The sequence below is a fragment of the Aotus nancymaae genome, unplaced genomic scaffold (genome assembly GCF_030222135.1).
Source record: "Aotus nancymaae isolate 86718 unplaced genomic scaffold, 86718_ANA_hifiasm-v0.15.2.pri h1tg000029l, whole genome shotgun sequence".
In the NCBI taxonomy this organism is placed as follows: Eukaryota; Metazoa; Chordata; class Mammalia; order Primates; family Aotidae; genus Aotus; species Aotus nancymaae.
This window is the reverse complement of record NW_026988442.1, coordinates 52065835-52082293: the sequence shown is the minus strand read 5'-3', so window position 1 is coordinate 52082293 and position 16459 is coordinate 52065835. Positions and strand designations below refer to the sequence as shown.

Sequence of the window (16459 nt, the reverse complement as noted above, 5' to 3'; positions counted from 1 at the left end):
TCTGTGGTGCTGGCACATAGTGGGTCTTCTCTAAAAGAGATGCTTTTTATCTAGAGGGTTTATGAAAACTAAGTCCTAGACTGAAATTTGATTTTTTTTTTAAGACGTTACTTGGCTCAGCAAGTGATGCCAACTGGCTATTTTCTTCCATTAGCATAATTTCTTTCAGAGACAGTAAATGATCAGGTTAAACTCATTCTATAAGTTCAGCTCAGGCCACCTAAACAGGCAGGTGTGAATGAAAGCAGGTAAGCAGCCAGACCCTGGTGCCTGCCTAAGCTCAACATATGCTGAATGACCAAGTGTCCCTATCTGTGGATAAGGTGCTTCTAACACATTTTCCTTCATCTAGACTCTGGCCTGTCATAGAAGAAGAAATCTCAGGTGACAATAAAGCCCACTAAAAATGCGTAATGATGAGGTAAACATCAAGGGAGTGATGACATGTTTGCAAATAGATCATTTAAAATGAAACAAATAAAAAGAGGATGTAGCTGAATCTTTCAAAAAATGAATTACATTTACTACATGATCCTACGCTGTCATTAAGCTATTTTTTCCCCTCTGAAGGCAAAAAGGGAAGTAGTTACGATAGTTTGTATACTGGCAGGCATCCCGTATCTTAGGAAAACAAGCTTTTTAAGAATTATAACCAGTAAAAGTGACACATTTCTGAGATAGCTGCTGGCCGCTTGTTTCGGGGAAATCGGAGTACCCCAATATTCCATGTGAAGCAATGTAAAATTCGAACAGCTTCTTTCCCCTTTAAAATTCTCTTTGGTCTATTTAACCATCAAAAATTTAACTTAATGTCTACTAATGTGCCAAGTACACAAGAGTTAGGGACACAGTGGTGGATAAAACAGGGTCCTTGCATCCTTGGGGCTTGCAGTTTAATGCAGAAGAGAGTGTACCTAATCTCATAAAAACCCATTTAGTCATTTATGGAATAGAGCATTGTCTTTAGAGGGATTTGTTTTCAATAAAAATGCTACCCAGAAGCAAAATACTTTTGATGCAGAAACATCTGTAGTTCTCTGACAATTGCTGTTCCATTTACTTGAATGACATTATTAGAAACAGCTTCTCCCTGTAAGTTCTTAATGTTTTATTCATTAAAAAGGTTGTCCATGTGCCCCAGGAAAGCAAATTACATGAAGATTTAAGAATTTTTTTGGTATTTTAGGTGGCAAAAGGGCCTGATTTACTCTAATTGATAAATGGTCTTACCATGATGTTCAGTGAGGGTTAGATGATCTTAGTTAGATTTTTAGGTAAGAAAAACAAACAAAACACACAGATGTCATGACCCATTTATTTTTAAGCGTGTGTGAGCTTGTTACAAAATGAGAGATCCTCATTTAGCCAGCATCTCCTGTGGCTTCTACCAAACCAGCGGTAGTCCCTGGTTTGCCTTTTGGAGCGAAATGCACAGGTTCCAGGTTGAAGAATTGGGAGATCCTATGTGATGGTAGTTTGTTCTATAGAGTGGACCTTTTAGCTGAATTCCAATTGTTTTTTTTGCAAGGTAGAGATGCTGGAAGACTGGCAAGCAGAAAAGGAAGCACCATAAATACTAGTCATATGACTCTGAGTGATAGGTAAGTTTGGGCAAATTAACATAAAAAAATTAATATGTAACTGTCAAACTTCTATATGTATGGTTAATTTTCCAGATTAGCAACTTTTTGCCTTATTCTAAAAAGCAATGATTACAAAGCGTTCTGACAAATGATTTGTGATTTAAGATGTATTCCTGTATTAAAGTACCATAAAAATTGTATAACCTACCCTTAAATCAACTGATTTTGCCAAATATGCAGAGTATTCTAGGCTAGATTTCCCTTTAATTAGTTAGTCATGATCTTTTGGGTTTGTAAAGGGATTCTCATTCTCATCGCCCAAGACTAAAGAGTTATTTTCCTGGTTATCAGAACCAACAGGAACATGCATCTCCAACAGCTTGACAACTGCAGTGTTACCTTGAGCATTTGTTAAAGGCTGCAGGCAACGCTGCAAGTGCAAACACTGATCTAATATTTTCTGGCATCTCTTAAGAGCCATCTAAGGTAATCATGTTACTGGATTCTCCAATCTGCTCTCAACAGAGGTTTGACAGTGGGATGATCTCTTATACAAGCCTGATTTTGTGGTACTAACAGTCTCTCCCAAGAGACTGTGAACTCCATGGGTAAGGCTCAGGTTGACTGACTTGCTGCCCATCTCCACCAAGTATTTTCTGTACTGATCTTCTGAAACTTAACTCTACGGTGATCTGTGCTCCAATGTCTTTCCTTGATAATCGTACTAAAAAATCACTTCTAGAATGCCTGCTTTGAGTAAGCATTGTAGCTCATGATGAGATCTGCAAGTCTTCCTCACTTATCCAACAGCTCGGAGGACTGGAGCTCTCTAAAGTTTGTAACAGAATGGATCTTTTCCTTAGTGTGTTCTAACAAAGATCTTCTCCATGCTTTTTCCTATCAGATGCTGACAGCAGTTAACAGCTGGAGAAACTGCCACTTCCAAACTTCCATCTTTCTAGTTATGCTGCATTTTATCCTAATCAACGCACTGTAAAATGTAAACTGCACTTGATAGAAGATTCTCTGTCCACTGTGGAAAACTAGTCCACTCAGCAACTGTAATTAGCTTTCTTTCTGATAATGTTGGCTACTGTCAACATTCCTCAATTTATAAAAAGCAAGGAACTAGCTGCTGCTTTTAAAACATTTCAATAAGGATCCAATAAATATTATCTATTTTTTTTTTAGCACAATATCATTTCCTGTTTAAGCCCTCCCCTTTTCTAACCAAATTCTATTGACCTACTCAGCCAGTAGGAAGAGTTACAGCTTCTCTCTGTGGATGTTCTTCCTCCATTGGCTGTTTTGGGTTCTCCTCCTCTCCTGTGCCTTAGGCGGTGTTTCTATCTTCTACCAAGTTTGAGGAGAGAGTAACATTCGTAATATCATCATGTTACAATCACGTTACCTGATTATATATAGTCATGCTTTGCTCCTGCTGGCTTTGAATTTTCTTCTTACTGGAATTTTCCCTTACCTCACTTCCCAACCCATCAACGAAGAGTTGTGTATCAGTAAAACAATGATTTGACAATATTAAAGTCATGTTAAATACAAAACAAAAACTCCATACCTCCCATGACTCCAACAAACATATTTTAATTTTCTGTATTTACTACTTTTCTAAGAAAAGTCTATGTAGACCCATTTATTTTTCACACTTGCAACGATAGGTCCTTTTCTTCTACCATTCATGTTGTGGATCCTTCCCCACCTTGTTTAGTGGTGACAGAGTATTTTATTTATGTATAGATTCTTTATTATTTTAACTAACACTGCAGGAACATCTGTGTGTATATCTTAATCTTTTTAATACCAGTGCCAACTGCTGTAGTGGTGGGTGTATTGTATGGTGGTATACTAACCAGTATTCTAACTGGCTCATAATTAGTCTCCATGGGTTTAAAATTCTGCTTTGGTATTTACCAGCTAGTGACTCCAGGGAAGTTATTCAATGTCTCTGGTCTCATAATCTGTGAAATGGGGATGATCATAGTGCCCACTTCAAAAGATTGTTAACTTAGCAAGTGCTTAGAACAGCCAGTGTTCTTACTCCTGCAGCAACAGAGGGAGCTCAAATTTTTGAATTACGGCTCTTCCTTCAGGAAAGGGACACTTCTACTCCAGAAGTTCTAAATCCTTTTAGGGACCGGCCTGTTATCCATGGGATTTGATTCTCAGAGATTTAAGGAGCTGGCTACAGTTGCTGCCTTGGCTTCTCACAGAATTAACAAATGTTGAAGTTATAGTTAAGGATGAAGTTACTGGTGAATGCCTTTTAGAAAACTGTTACACAGTAACACCTACATCTTTTACCCAAGAGCCTTGTGCTTTAATAAAATCTTACTCCACTATTTATTCCTCACTGGCAGAACCTGAGAGTGAATGGGTATAAAACATTGATTTGTGAGGCTGGCTGTAGGCTGGGTGTGATTGATAGTGATAATTGTTGGAAGGCAGCCTCCCCGTAAGCCTGGCGTGGCACTCAAAAGCATCTGGGGCTAGAACACTGGCACATCTCCAGTTGTGGGCCCTTGCCACTTTTTAAAAACTAGTCTCCTCCTCCTCAGTAGGAATGATTTTGAGTTCTGGATCTGCAAGACTGCCCTCACCCCCTGGCCACTCAGGCCTGTTCCAGCACTTTTGCTGTCACGACAACAATTCCTTTTAAGAGTATAGCCCTTGAAAGGTACAGCTCATGATGCTGTATGAGTTCAGTTCCATTCTGCTGTACGTACTGGGTGAGGGAGATATGACTGCAGGTCCTGAAGGTACCAGGGACATTGCACATGTCTTCAAGCATTTCTTTTGTCCTAGAGCTACCAAAATGTTCTGTTTTTACAGGGTAACAATGCTTAAGAGAAATATTAAGGGAGCAAAATGGGCAATAAAAATCTTGGAAAAATCTCCAGGCCTTTTACTAGAGTCATAATTTTCCCTCTAAACATTATCTTTTCTGCTACCTGGCATAGGACAATGCCCTAATAATATCACTATACACAGAGAGTTATGAAATGAGAGCAAGAGTGGTTTTCAAGCCCCGCTGGACACATAACCAATTGGAAAAGTCAGAGTAACACAGAAAGCAGATGTAAAACAAGCTCAAGTCTTTGGAGGGAGTCTGCCAGCAGACACATACGCACTTCATTGGGGCTCCTCTGTGACAAGATAAAGCTGTGAGCGATGTGGCAGAATGATAACAGCGTAACACTGAGAATCTAACAGGCACTCCCTGCCTTTAGCACACAGGGACTTATTCACACTCCATTAACGTCATGGAGAGCTTCAGAAAGAGAGATGGGAAATCATATTGTGTCCTGCAGCACCAAACACACTGTTAGCCTTTGTCTTTGAGAGGTGGTGCTGGTGGCGGTGGGCGGGGGAGGCATTTGTCCAGAGAGTCAGGGCGCCAGAGCTGTTCTCAGCTTAGGATAGTTCCAGCTCACATGCCATATGTATTAGTCTTCTCAAAGACTGCACTCTCTTCCAGGAAGGTGCTAGAAGAGCATTTTTAGACAAACCACTGAATCATGATCATGTGTTTCAGTGTTTTTGCCTGAAGCATGTCTCCTAATTTGGACACTGGTTCTAGATAACTAACGCTTCCCATCTCTTGTTTCCCATGTTCATTATGTAGAAAACTGCTATCACAGTATTTCTGCATAATGGAATTTTTATCAAGCAAATATTAAGTGCTTGTTGAAAACCTCTAAGGAATTCACCTAGACGGTTTCACGAAGAAGCCATGGGTTCTTTCATCCTGGTTGGAGACCTCCCAGGTAAATCTGACTTACTATCAACCAGCTACTTCCAATATTTCAGGAAAAAAATGCAGGATTCGGTGGGGAAAGATAGAAGGGAAGGCCGCATAAATAATTCATCCCCCACCCAACAAACTACAATATACATTTAAAGAAACATCTGCTATAAGAAAAGATAAAGCCTCTTTTAAAATATGGTGACATCAGACACGAAAGCACAAGATTTTAAAAGGGTATTTCAGAAAGCAGACTGCACTAGAAATGGTGATGTGGTACATTAGATTTTTACAGAACTGTAAATATGTGCTATATTATGTGCCATGCCCTACGCCAGAGTGGGACATGGCTGGCACAGAGGACTGGCCATGCCACCTGGGTATGGAAAAAGTATGTTGGCAGGAAGGCAGGCGGTGTAGAAGTGACAGCTCATGTGCATAGCTGACTTCCTCCTGCTTAGCCATCCAGAGACTTCCTTAAGAGTGTCACAGCTAAGATGAGTTCATTGTTCAGTTTGTTCATTTTCAGAAACTATCTTTCGGGAATTGTGTCTAATGTGGGTTTCTTTTCTGTACTTGGCTCCAATGTCATGGGCAAACTGCCAGCCACACAAGAATCCAAGTACTCTGACAGGAACCATCCCAGATAATTTTGCTTATGCCAGCTAAACAACTTGCATCATTAAATAAACTGTCTTCTGACTGTATTTATGAAATGTTATGTCTGCCTAGCAATGAGACTACCTTATTCAAACATTCAAGTGGAGGCTCATTCAACTGACCCCTGCCTGACAATAATTTTGTTTTTCATCTGGTTCTACTGCTAATAATCACATGCACTCCACAGAGAAACTGATGCTATGGAGTAGCCACTTAGGGATACGAGGAAAGAACAGTATCTATTACACAAACTGGTAATCAAAAGATTCTGAAGTCACCACATACACAAAAAAAGAAAATAGTAAGTCCACAAAAGTTGAAAACTCTTTCACATGGTTTGTGGATTTTCAGGTCTGCTGGGGACTTGTTTTTGGGAAAAGCTGAATTCACTGTGACAGTGTGCTTCCAAGTCTGGCATTATACATTTAAAACTCATGCCTAAAGGCAATTTAACCTCCCGTGCACAAAGGTGGTACTCAAAAAGGCCCTCAAAACAGCAATGATTCTTGGGAGAAGCTCTGCATGAAAAATGCTCTTAGAAACCCGTTGGTAACTTCTGGTGGTAGGGTGACACAGAAGCTCCCTGAGCCCAGCACAAAATTAAAAAGAAACACAGCTCCTACCCGCAAAGAACATGCAATCTAATTGTCAACCAAGATTTATATGCTCAAAAGATCATTAAACATTAAAACATTCAAAATGGCACAAAATTAAGTGCTGCTTCAGCACAAAGAGAACAGCTTGACTGAAAAACTGAACCCCTGCAGTGATGCTCTCAATATAGAACGAACTCATCTGTTTCTTGTGCTTCATTTGTAACGTGGCACAACTTGGAAGAAACTACTCTCTACTAGCTGTAAACGTGCAGAGGATCCTATGATCATTTACATGTGGTTTGAAAATCTAGGGCTTTTTTTTTTTCCTCCTTGAATGGATGTGACCAATAGCCTGCAAACCTACTTCAAAGAAAACAGTTAAATGATAAAACCATGAAGTTCTTGAGGGAAAAAAAAGAGACTGTCTAACGTTGATCTGTGACACCCTGAGATCTACTTTACTCAAGGAAATGAAGATCTTTTGTTGTTGTTATTAATTTAGCAAACCATTCCTTCAACATGGAAGATTGATAACACCATCAAAATGAAAGTTTCCTAGATATTTTTCCTTCTCAAACTTTGCTTGTTGCACACAAGAATGAGTTAAGAAAGTGAAGACGTCACAAGTAGATGGATGAGCAGGTGGTCACAAGGAGGTGGAACAGTCCCTTCAAAGGGAGTAATGTGTGGGGCCCTGCTCATGCAAAGGGTGACACAGTAGAAGCAAGAAAACACCAGCTGGGCACAGGTGCTCAATGCCAGAGGCTGGCAGGGTAGGGTTTACAGAAGGCTCCCACATACAAAATTTCTTTTGTCTTTACTTGGGCAGAAGTTAAAAACATTATTTCTCTGTCCGTTTTTTTTTCAACTCTACTGATGTTGATGGGAAAACAACACTAACTTTAAAAAAAAAAAAAAGGAAGCTCTTCCACTAGATTGAGTTTCTGGGAATAATGTACTTCCAGGTTTTATATTTGATGCTCCAAATTTGTGCATGTAAGCAGTTCAACTTCAGATACAGTCACAAATGCAGTGTGCTCTCAGGTTTTAGTATTACAAGATCAGGTGTAGCCTGTGGAACTGCACATACAAACTAGTTTCTCTATGAAATGAAACACAACTGAATACAGAAAATTAAAGTGAATTTCTAATGGTACTCATCAGTTATCTAGCTAAAGATAAAACTGTGGAGCTATAGCAGAATAAATACTAAACAGTAGTTATACATGCACAGCCTTGGAGAAACTGCTCACTTCAATGACTTCTGGCTGGAATGAATCTAACTTCAAAACACCTCAATGTTTCCTGACTGTCTCTCATGTGAAAAACTGGGATAGATATTCTCTATGGCTTCTGTGCTTGCTTTCAAGATTGGGCCTGACCTGTTTTTCATGTTATTTAATAAGGTTCAATTCACTAAATCTATTAACTTCAGTGTATACGTATTTTTGCATAGAAAAAGTGGCAAAAATCTGTGCTTTGGCAAATGGGGCACTCTGTTTTAGTTCTTGTGGATTCTGTGGCAGTTGCTCATCTTAGAGATGCCTCCCCCATTCAGAGATGAGCATGAGTGTCTGCTCTCCCAGCCTGAGTACTTGGGATAAATCTTGTTGATATGGCTAACCCACTTAAGAGATTCCAACAAACAGGTGGCCAGAGTAGCAATTCAAGGCTCCCTCTCCAGACCTGCACCTGACACTAAGTGAGACCTCAACTTTAACCCTTGGGCATGCCTGGGTAGAAGTTGGACAGTGGGGCTTTTAGCTTACGTGGACCAAAGGATCAATGAAGCCTTGCTGATCTGGAATACAGACTGGGAAGTGGAATTACAGATGTATTATGCCAGCTAAGCATACTAAGACTAAAATTATAGGGGAGGAAAGATGGAGGAGGGTGTATGTGGATTTTTTTTTCTTTTTCCCTGTTTTAACAATTTTATTACCTCCCCCTCAAAGCAAGGTGATGTGGTTTCTAAATTTTGAAACTTTCTCCCTTCTGGCAGGCAGCAGGCTACTGGCTGGCTGCAAATCAGATCAGAAGACATTTCAATTTCTCCCATATGCTAGCTTGTTAAGGACATAGTAGTGTCCTGGTGTTATAGTATAATACAATTTATTCAAAACCAATAAATACTTGTTCTTGCATAGTATGGCTCAAATGTTGTGGTGGGCACGAAAGTAAAAAGCTGAGGATACAGTTTCTGCCTTCAAGGAGCTTCCAGTTTAGTGGGACTGACATATGCAAACATGTTGAATTCCACACTACAAGGAGGTGACCTCGAGGTGATGATTTGCAGACAGAGCATAACCCAACTGGGTCAGAGGAGGTCTTTGCAGGGAGAAGGCAAGCCGTGAGCAGAGTCTTGAAGGCTGAGGAAGAGAGAGCCAGGCTAAAGGAAACCAAAGGGATCTGGGCCACTGGCTACCATGAGAGTTCAGAAAGCCCAGAGAAATGATGCAGCACACTGTGTTGGGGATACTGTTTGTAGTTCAGTGTTGGAGGAGGGTAAGCAGGAAGACAGAGAATGGAGGGGGACAGGACTGCAGAAGTAGGCAAGGACTCCAGTCACCTTTGGCCTTCCATGTCATTCCAGGAAACCTCGATCTTTCCTCCTGAGAGGGGGTGGATTTTTAACAATAAAGTGACATAGAGGTGTATATTTTATCTAAACCTCTGTAGCTACAGTCAGGGAGAATATCTTAGAGAGGTAAGATGAGATAGGGCAGGGAATGAGGAGGCTGATGCAATAGTACAGATGAGAGATGATCCGAAATTAAACTAGGCAATGATAGGAGAAATAGAGGGAGAGGGTAGGTTCTAGAAATAATCAGGAAGAAAAATTTAGGGACTTGAATGATTATTTCTATGTGAGATATAAAGGACAGAGGAGGTGGGGAAGTCCAGTCCTGAGTTTCTGGCTTGGGTGTCTGAGTAGATACTGGTTCTACTAACTGAGAGTACGAAAACAGGAGGAAGAGCAGAATCAGATGGCAAGTGAGGTAAGGGGACTTGGGCAGTTTTGGAGAAGATGAATGTAAGGTAACTGAGGCCAGGCAGTCTGAAACTCAGGGGAACAGCCAGGATGAGAGATAAATGAGAGTCAGTGACTATGAATGTAAGTAGTAGTTAAAACCTTGAGAGTAGATAAAATTATCAGAATCCTGAGCCAAAAATGGAATTCAGAGCAACACTAACAATTAGGAGCAGACAAAAGAATCAAGTTTACAAAAGAGAAGGGATCAACACAAGATGGGAAGAAAACAGAGACAGGTGTAAAATAAGTCAAGGAAGGACACATTTCATGGATGAGTGAGGGACCAGCAGTCCCAAATACATACAGCAGACAGACACAGGATAAAAAGAGGGGAAATTCTCCAGACGGAGCAATCAAGAAGTTAGAGTTACAGATTGAACACCCAGCCCTCAGAATGTGATCTTACTTACAGACAGGGTCATCAAAGCTAAAGTGAGATCATAGGGGTTGGCGGGGTGGCTTCATCGAAGATGGCTAGGGTCTTCCTAAGGGAAATCTAGGCACAGACACAGATGCACAAAGAGAGAAGGTGCTGTGAGGACATATGGGGAGAAGATAGCCATCTACAAGCTAAGGAGAGAGGCCTGGAGCAGGTCCTTCCCTCATAGCCCTCAGAAGGAAGCAACCCTACTAATACCTTCATCTTGGACTTCTGACCTCCAGAACTCTGAGACGCTAAATTTCTGTTGTTTAAGCCACCTGGCTTGCGGTACTTTATTATGGCTGTCTAGCAAACTAACACTGTAAGTTTACCGAGAGGAATTTCAACTACACACCAGGGAATGTCAGAATGGAAAAAGCTGAGGCATAAATGGGAAGTAAGGAAGTGAAGACTAAACTTCAAAAATGTTGACATGAGAACCTGTTCTAAAGAACCGGAGTGCTTAGTTTAGTTTCTAGATTGCAAAGACTTGAATGATTTCAAACACAAATGGCTATCTTCTTGAATATTTTTGGCATGAAGTAGTTCATAATTTTTGCTCCCCGAATCCTGGGATTTAAAAAACGTCTATCGTAGTTATGTTCACAAGTTTTGTTCCCGGTGTTACTTGTTTGCACATTTCCCCCCATTTCCTCACCAATTAGTCTTGCTGCTACTTCAGTAACTGAAAAACAAATTTCTTGGCTTTGCTGAAAAACAAATGAACAAAAGCAAAAGACAGAGACTGAAATTACAGGAGAGGGAGGCAATGATTGGCAGAGCAATGTCTCAATGGGATGGAATCTCAAGGACAGCTTTGAAACCCTTGTCCTTGAGACTTTAAGAAAGGAGAGTGGTAAGACTGGATGTGGGTCTAGGTCCCCTTGCTGGGAGAGAGCAGGAAGCTGAAGGAGCTACTACCCGGTGATCTCAATTTTATTCATCAAGAAGGAAGTGAAGTCATCCACTTGAGAGCTTTGAAGTGGGTTAGGTACGGGGCAAGTAGGCTGGGGAAAGTGAGAACTGCTGCTAGGAAAGGGTAAGAAAGCCAAGTGAGGACTGGCGGTGCTGAGCAACTGGTCAAGCTGAAGACATTTAATTGGTGGTGCAGACATTTAATCTTTGGCTGCACGGATGTAACAGGACTGGTATGGGTGAATTATGGCAGGATTAATCCAGGTTCAGCATTTTGAACCTGGACATTAGTGTATCCAAGGGATGGGGTGCAAGAAAAAGGAGAATCCCACTTAAGAAATGATTTTAACACTCAAAAACGGAGGCCAGATTTAGTAGGAAAGAGAAACAGGCAGAGGAGGATGAACAAACAGTGGAATGAGAAGGATGACCTTGGAATGAAAAACCTATGACGTATAGTGTTCTTGGTAATGACCACCCAAAGTAAAACCATGGGAGAAAGTGGCTAAAGTCGAGTGGACGTAAAAGCCATGGGAGCTGAGGTCCAAGCACTGCTGAGATAGAAGGGTACATTGCTCAACGGATATGATTGAATGAAGGGAGGTTTACTGAGGATGGCGATAAGATGGTTCAGAAGCTGGCTGCTGCATCGAAAGAGGAGTGAACTGCACAACACTTTACAAGTCAGCTCCTTACCACTGCTTCCGTTAATATTTAAGCATCCAATTCCTAGGGAGAGGTGAATTTTTAAGTCTTTTTGTAAATCCAACAAAGTGCATCTTAGCAAAATGAGGGGTTTTTGTTCTATTGAAGAGTCAACATGTGCTAACGTTATACATACATCATATAGAAGACTACTGATAAAGTTTTAGACGAACAACATACCAGAAACTCCTGGTGGTGTCTTAATAAATTTTCCATTAAAATGACCAATAACAGCTTCGCATTTTTCTGTTGATTCCATCCTATTTATACATAAAAATAGAATACACAAATATTTAAAGGTCTCTTAGCTTTCATTTTGTTCTGTGCATGCATAAACAGTCTTACAGGTTTTTTGGATGCAAATGAAACCTAGTAAAAATGTGAATATGATAAAGGGTTTATTTTACCTTTTAGCTAAGCGTTGCTTTTGTACTTCTATAGTAAAATGATAACTGATAACCAGAGTATATTCGGAAGCAAAGCAAGACTCCATTATATCGAGAATGTTTAAGACTAAGTATATCAAATGAATAATTTTATTCTAATTGTTGTACAATTGAAAAATCAATACACAATAGCTTTGTTAGCTATAATACTGAATTGAAGAAACAACAGTTTAAAATACTAGTGCATTTTCTACTTGATAAAATACTAGTCATTTTAAAATTGTCTTTGCTTTTACAATTCACAAAATGACAGACTAAAAAGTCATGATAACAACCGATGTCAGTGAGAGGGTGTGCCCTATATGTTTCTTAGATTTGTTTCAGGTTTAAAATTAAATTTTTGAAATCAACTGTATACCTTCTTTGTCACCTTGCCTTTGGAAGAGTAAAGGCTGAGTAAAGTCGTACTAACTTTACAACTTATTCTATACATACAGGTGGCTGAAAGTATCTGAGAAACATTGCTAGGAACTTAAATTATTTCAAGTTATTTTTCTTTAATGGAAGAAACACTGTATAATCTACTTAAAACGCTCTATATTCCTAGACTACTCAGAGAGTTACACCTTAGTTTTAACAAGCAGTGACAGTTTCAAAAAACAATGTAATTTAATTGAATTCTGTCTTTGGATACAGAAATGATACAACTTGATCTGTTTTTAGAACACCCACAGAGGTGACAAGATAATGCTGAGCTATTCAGTGACTCATTTGCGTCATTATAACCAGTGGAGCATGCACTGGAAATGCTGGCCTTTGTGAGTTACTACTAGTAGGATATTTTAGTTTTATGATAAAATTATCTGACCCGACAGAACAATGAACTGAAATCCAGTTGAAGCAAGTATTAGCCCCTGCTTCATTATTTGGCAGTTAGGTAACAATGGAAAAGTTCCCTTCTTGTCTCAATTTTCTCATATATAAAACAACATGAAATAATAATACTTTGTTGATATATCACAGGTCTCTGGTAAAATGTGATTGTCATTTGTGTATAAAAGTAAACTCTCAGAAATTTTTCCTATAAAATCAAAGTCAATACTTTAAAATATGTACACATTATTTGTTATTGCACAGTATTGATAAGTTTCTAATTAATGTGTCATATAAAAATCAGCTTTTATACATGGGCTTTTGGATTAGAATTCTGATAAAAATCATAGCTCTATTTATTATTTTTCCACCAGAAACCAAAATAACCACTACTCTGAACTATTTTTTTTTCTGTGGAAGAAGGGATAAAAATTAGATGGAAGGAGTGAGGGCACTTTAGTTACACCTAGACTTTTTTTTTGAGAGACAGGGTCTGTCACCAAGGCTAGAGTGCAGTGGCATCATCATGGCTCACTGTATCCTCCAACTCCTGGGCTCAAGCAATCCTTCTGCCTCAGCTTCCCATGCAGCTGGGACTACAGGCCACCATTCCTGGCTAATTTTTTAACTTTTTGTAGAGACAGGGTCTTGCTATGTTGCCCAAGCTGGTCTCAAACTCTTGGGCTCAAGCGATCCTCTCACCTTGGCCACCCTGCCCAAGTGTTGGGATTATAGGCGTGAGCCACTGCGTGCAGCCCCAGAAGATTTTCTTTCTTTCTTTTTTTTTTTTTTTTGAGACTAAGTCTTGCTCTATTGCCCAGGCTGGAGTACAATGGTGTGATCTTGGCTCACTACAACCTCCATTCCCCAGGTTCAAGTGATTCTCATGCCTCAGCCTCCCAAGTAGCTGGGATTACAGGCACCTGCCACCACCACGTCCAGTTAATTTTTGTATTTTTAGTAGACAGGGTTTCGCCACATTGGCCAGGCTGGTTTGGAACTCCCGACCTCAAGTAATCTGCCCACCTGGCCTCCCAAAGTGCTGGGATTACAGGCATAAGCCACTGTGCCTGGCCTAGATTTTATTTCTTTAAAAAAAGATCTTAAAGAGAAATTATAAAATGTTAATATTTGTCAAATCTGTGTGATGGTTACACAGGTATCATGTCCTTGTTTTACTTTTCTGAATATTTTAAATATTTTATTTTAAAACCTAACTCATTTACTTTATTGATGAATTTCCATCTAATAAGAAAAAACAAACTGATTTATCTATGAAATTTAGGAAACTGCTATTTTTAAAAAGTTAGAAGCATCCTGATCTAAGGACACACACATGTTCAGAACTTTTTGCTTATGTGATAGCTCCTTCCAACGAGGCCCCAAATATTTCGTGTGCTCGGCTTTATGAATTCTAATGAACATGCAAAAGATCTGGAAAAATGTAGTACAGTATTTACATGTAATTTAAGTTCATGGTGCAACTGCTCCCATAACCCTAGATTAAACTCTCTCTTCTTGGTCATTTTTAATTTTCCAAGATAACTTGGCAAAGCTATTGCTGTTGACATAATAAAGACAGGGCAGCAGGCTTACCTAGCAAAGCCAACACCACGACTTGTACCACTGGAATCACGCAGTATCCTTGTAGAAATAACTTGTCCAAATGGTTTGAGCATATTTTCCAGTTCTTGCTCATCCATGGAGAGTGGCAAATTAGAAATGTACAGGTTGGTAGGATCTTGTTCCTGTTGCTAAAAGAGAAGAGAGTGTTGTTCATTAATTTCCAACAGAAGGTGAGATATTTATGTTAATACATCTATTTTTATTAGCTACTTTCATTGCTCAGGTCCTTTTAAAGAACTAAGTGAGACCATGGGAACTACAGAACACCAAAGTCACCTTGGACACTTGAAAACAGTGTTTGAAGCTTGGACAATCTGTGCAGGCCAGACATGATGCCACCAAGCCCTTGTGAGCAGATCTGAAAATGGCACTACTGAGTTGGAGAGGATGCCCTCATGGAACCACAACTCTCAGTCGTTTGCAGTATTTCTAAAAATAACCGACCTCTCCTCCACTGTTATTTTTAGGAGTCCATTTCAGGCACACTATTGCGCAGGAAGCTATTACTGCTAATAATTCAATTTAGAGATATATGAAGGATTCTGGACCAAGTCATCTAGAGTCCAACAGGGACTCTGCCCAAATTCCCATCCTCTGCTCTATGGCAAAGTTCATACCACTTTTGAGTTGTGATCACCAATAGTAAAAACAGCTAATTTAACAAAAATAAGAAATCACAAAGCCATATACAATAGTCAGTTCTGAGTAGGGCAAATTTTAGACTCTTGGAAAAGCTAAACTCAAGAGTAGATAGGGGAGGAAATACTTTGTTCAGAGGACATGGCATTGACTTGGGACCTGAGGATCAAACAGAAGTCAAGAGGCTTGCAAAAGGCTATCTAAATAAAGGGTTTGATTTTGTCAGTCACTGCTGCTTCAAGTTTCCTACTTAAGCAGTGCTGAAAACAAGGAGAATAATTATGTAAAAATGTTCTTGAAGTCTCGTGTTTTATCTTTAAAAAAGTCATGTACATTTTGCAATCTACTTCCTAAGTTTACTTTAATAGAGAAACAATGTTTTGGACCTAATACCAGTAAGTAACACTGATACTCCAGGAAAATAAGCCATGTTTATCTTGTTATGTCATGCAGTCACGAGCTGCATAATGATATTTCAGTTAATGGCAGATGGCATATATAATGGTGGTCCTGGAACAGAGATGAAAACTTCCTATCACCTGGTGATATCTTGATGATCCTGACTCTGTGTAGCCCTGGCTAATGTGTGTGTTAGTATCTTAATTTTTTACAAAAAAGTTTAGAAAGTAATAAACAATACATTCTAGAATAGAAAAATGCTTATAGAATAAAGGTATAAAGAAAATATTTTTGTACAGCTGTACAATGTATGTGTTTTAAGCTAAGTATTAAAAAATCAAAAAGTTAAATTTAAAAGTTTATAAAGTAAAAAAATTAAAATAAGCCAGTTTATTAATGAAGAAAGAAATTTTTTAAAATAAATTTAATGTAGTCTAAGTGTACAGTGTTTATAAAGTCTACAGCAGTATAATGTCCTACGCCTACGCCTTCCCCTTCCCATTCACTCATCACTCACTCACTGACTCACCCAGAACAACCTCCAGTCCTCTAAGCTCCAGTCATGGTAAGTGCCCTATAAGGGTGCGCCATTTGTATCTTTTATACCATACTTTTACTGTACCTTTTCTACGTTTAGATACACAAATATTTATCATCATAACTGCTGACAGTATTCAGTATGGTAAGAGGTTGTACAGGATAGTAGCCTAAGAGCAAGAGGCTATACCACATAGCCTGGGTGGATAGCAGGCTACACCATCTGGGTTTGTGTTAAGTACACTCTATGATGTGCACATGATGACAAAATCACCTAAAAATGCATTCACCAGACTGTACCCCCATCATTAAGCAACACATGATT

At 39.4% G+C, this 16459-nt stretch overlaps 1 protein-coding gene across 10 annotated transcripts in view; it reads right to left on the bottom strand.

Moving 5' to 3' along the window:
* RBMS1 (RNA binding motif single stranded interacting protein 1) overlaps positions 1 to 16459 on the bottom strand; it is a 215660-nt gene that overhangs the window by 17160 nt on the left and 182041 nt on the right. For all 10 annotated transcript variants that reach the window (XM_064382682.1, XM_064382683.1, XM_064382678.1 and 7 more), the window contains exons 5-6: positions 14530 to 14687; positions 11855 to 11934 (exon numbers count right to left, since the gene is read on the bottom strand). In XM_064382682.1, the coding sequence (XP_064238752.1) occupies positions 11855 to 11934; positions 14530 to 14687 (238 nt within the window). The remainder of the gene's footprint in view (positions 1 to 11854; positions 11935 to 14529; positions 14688 to 16459) is intronic.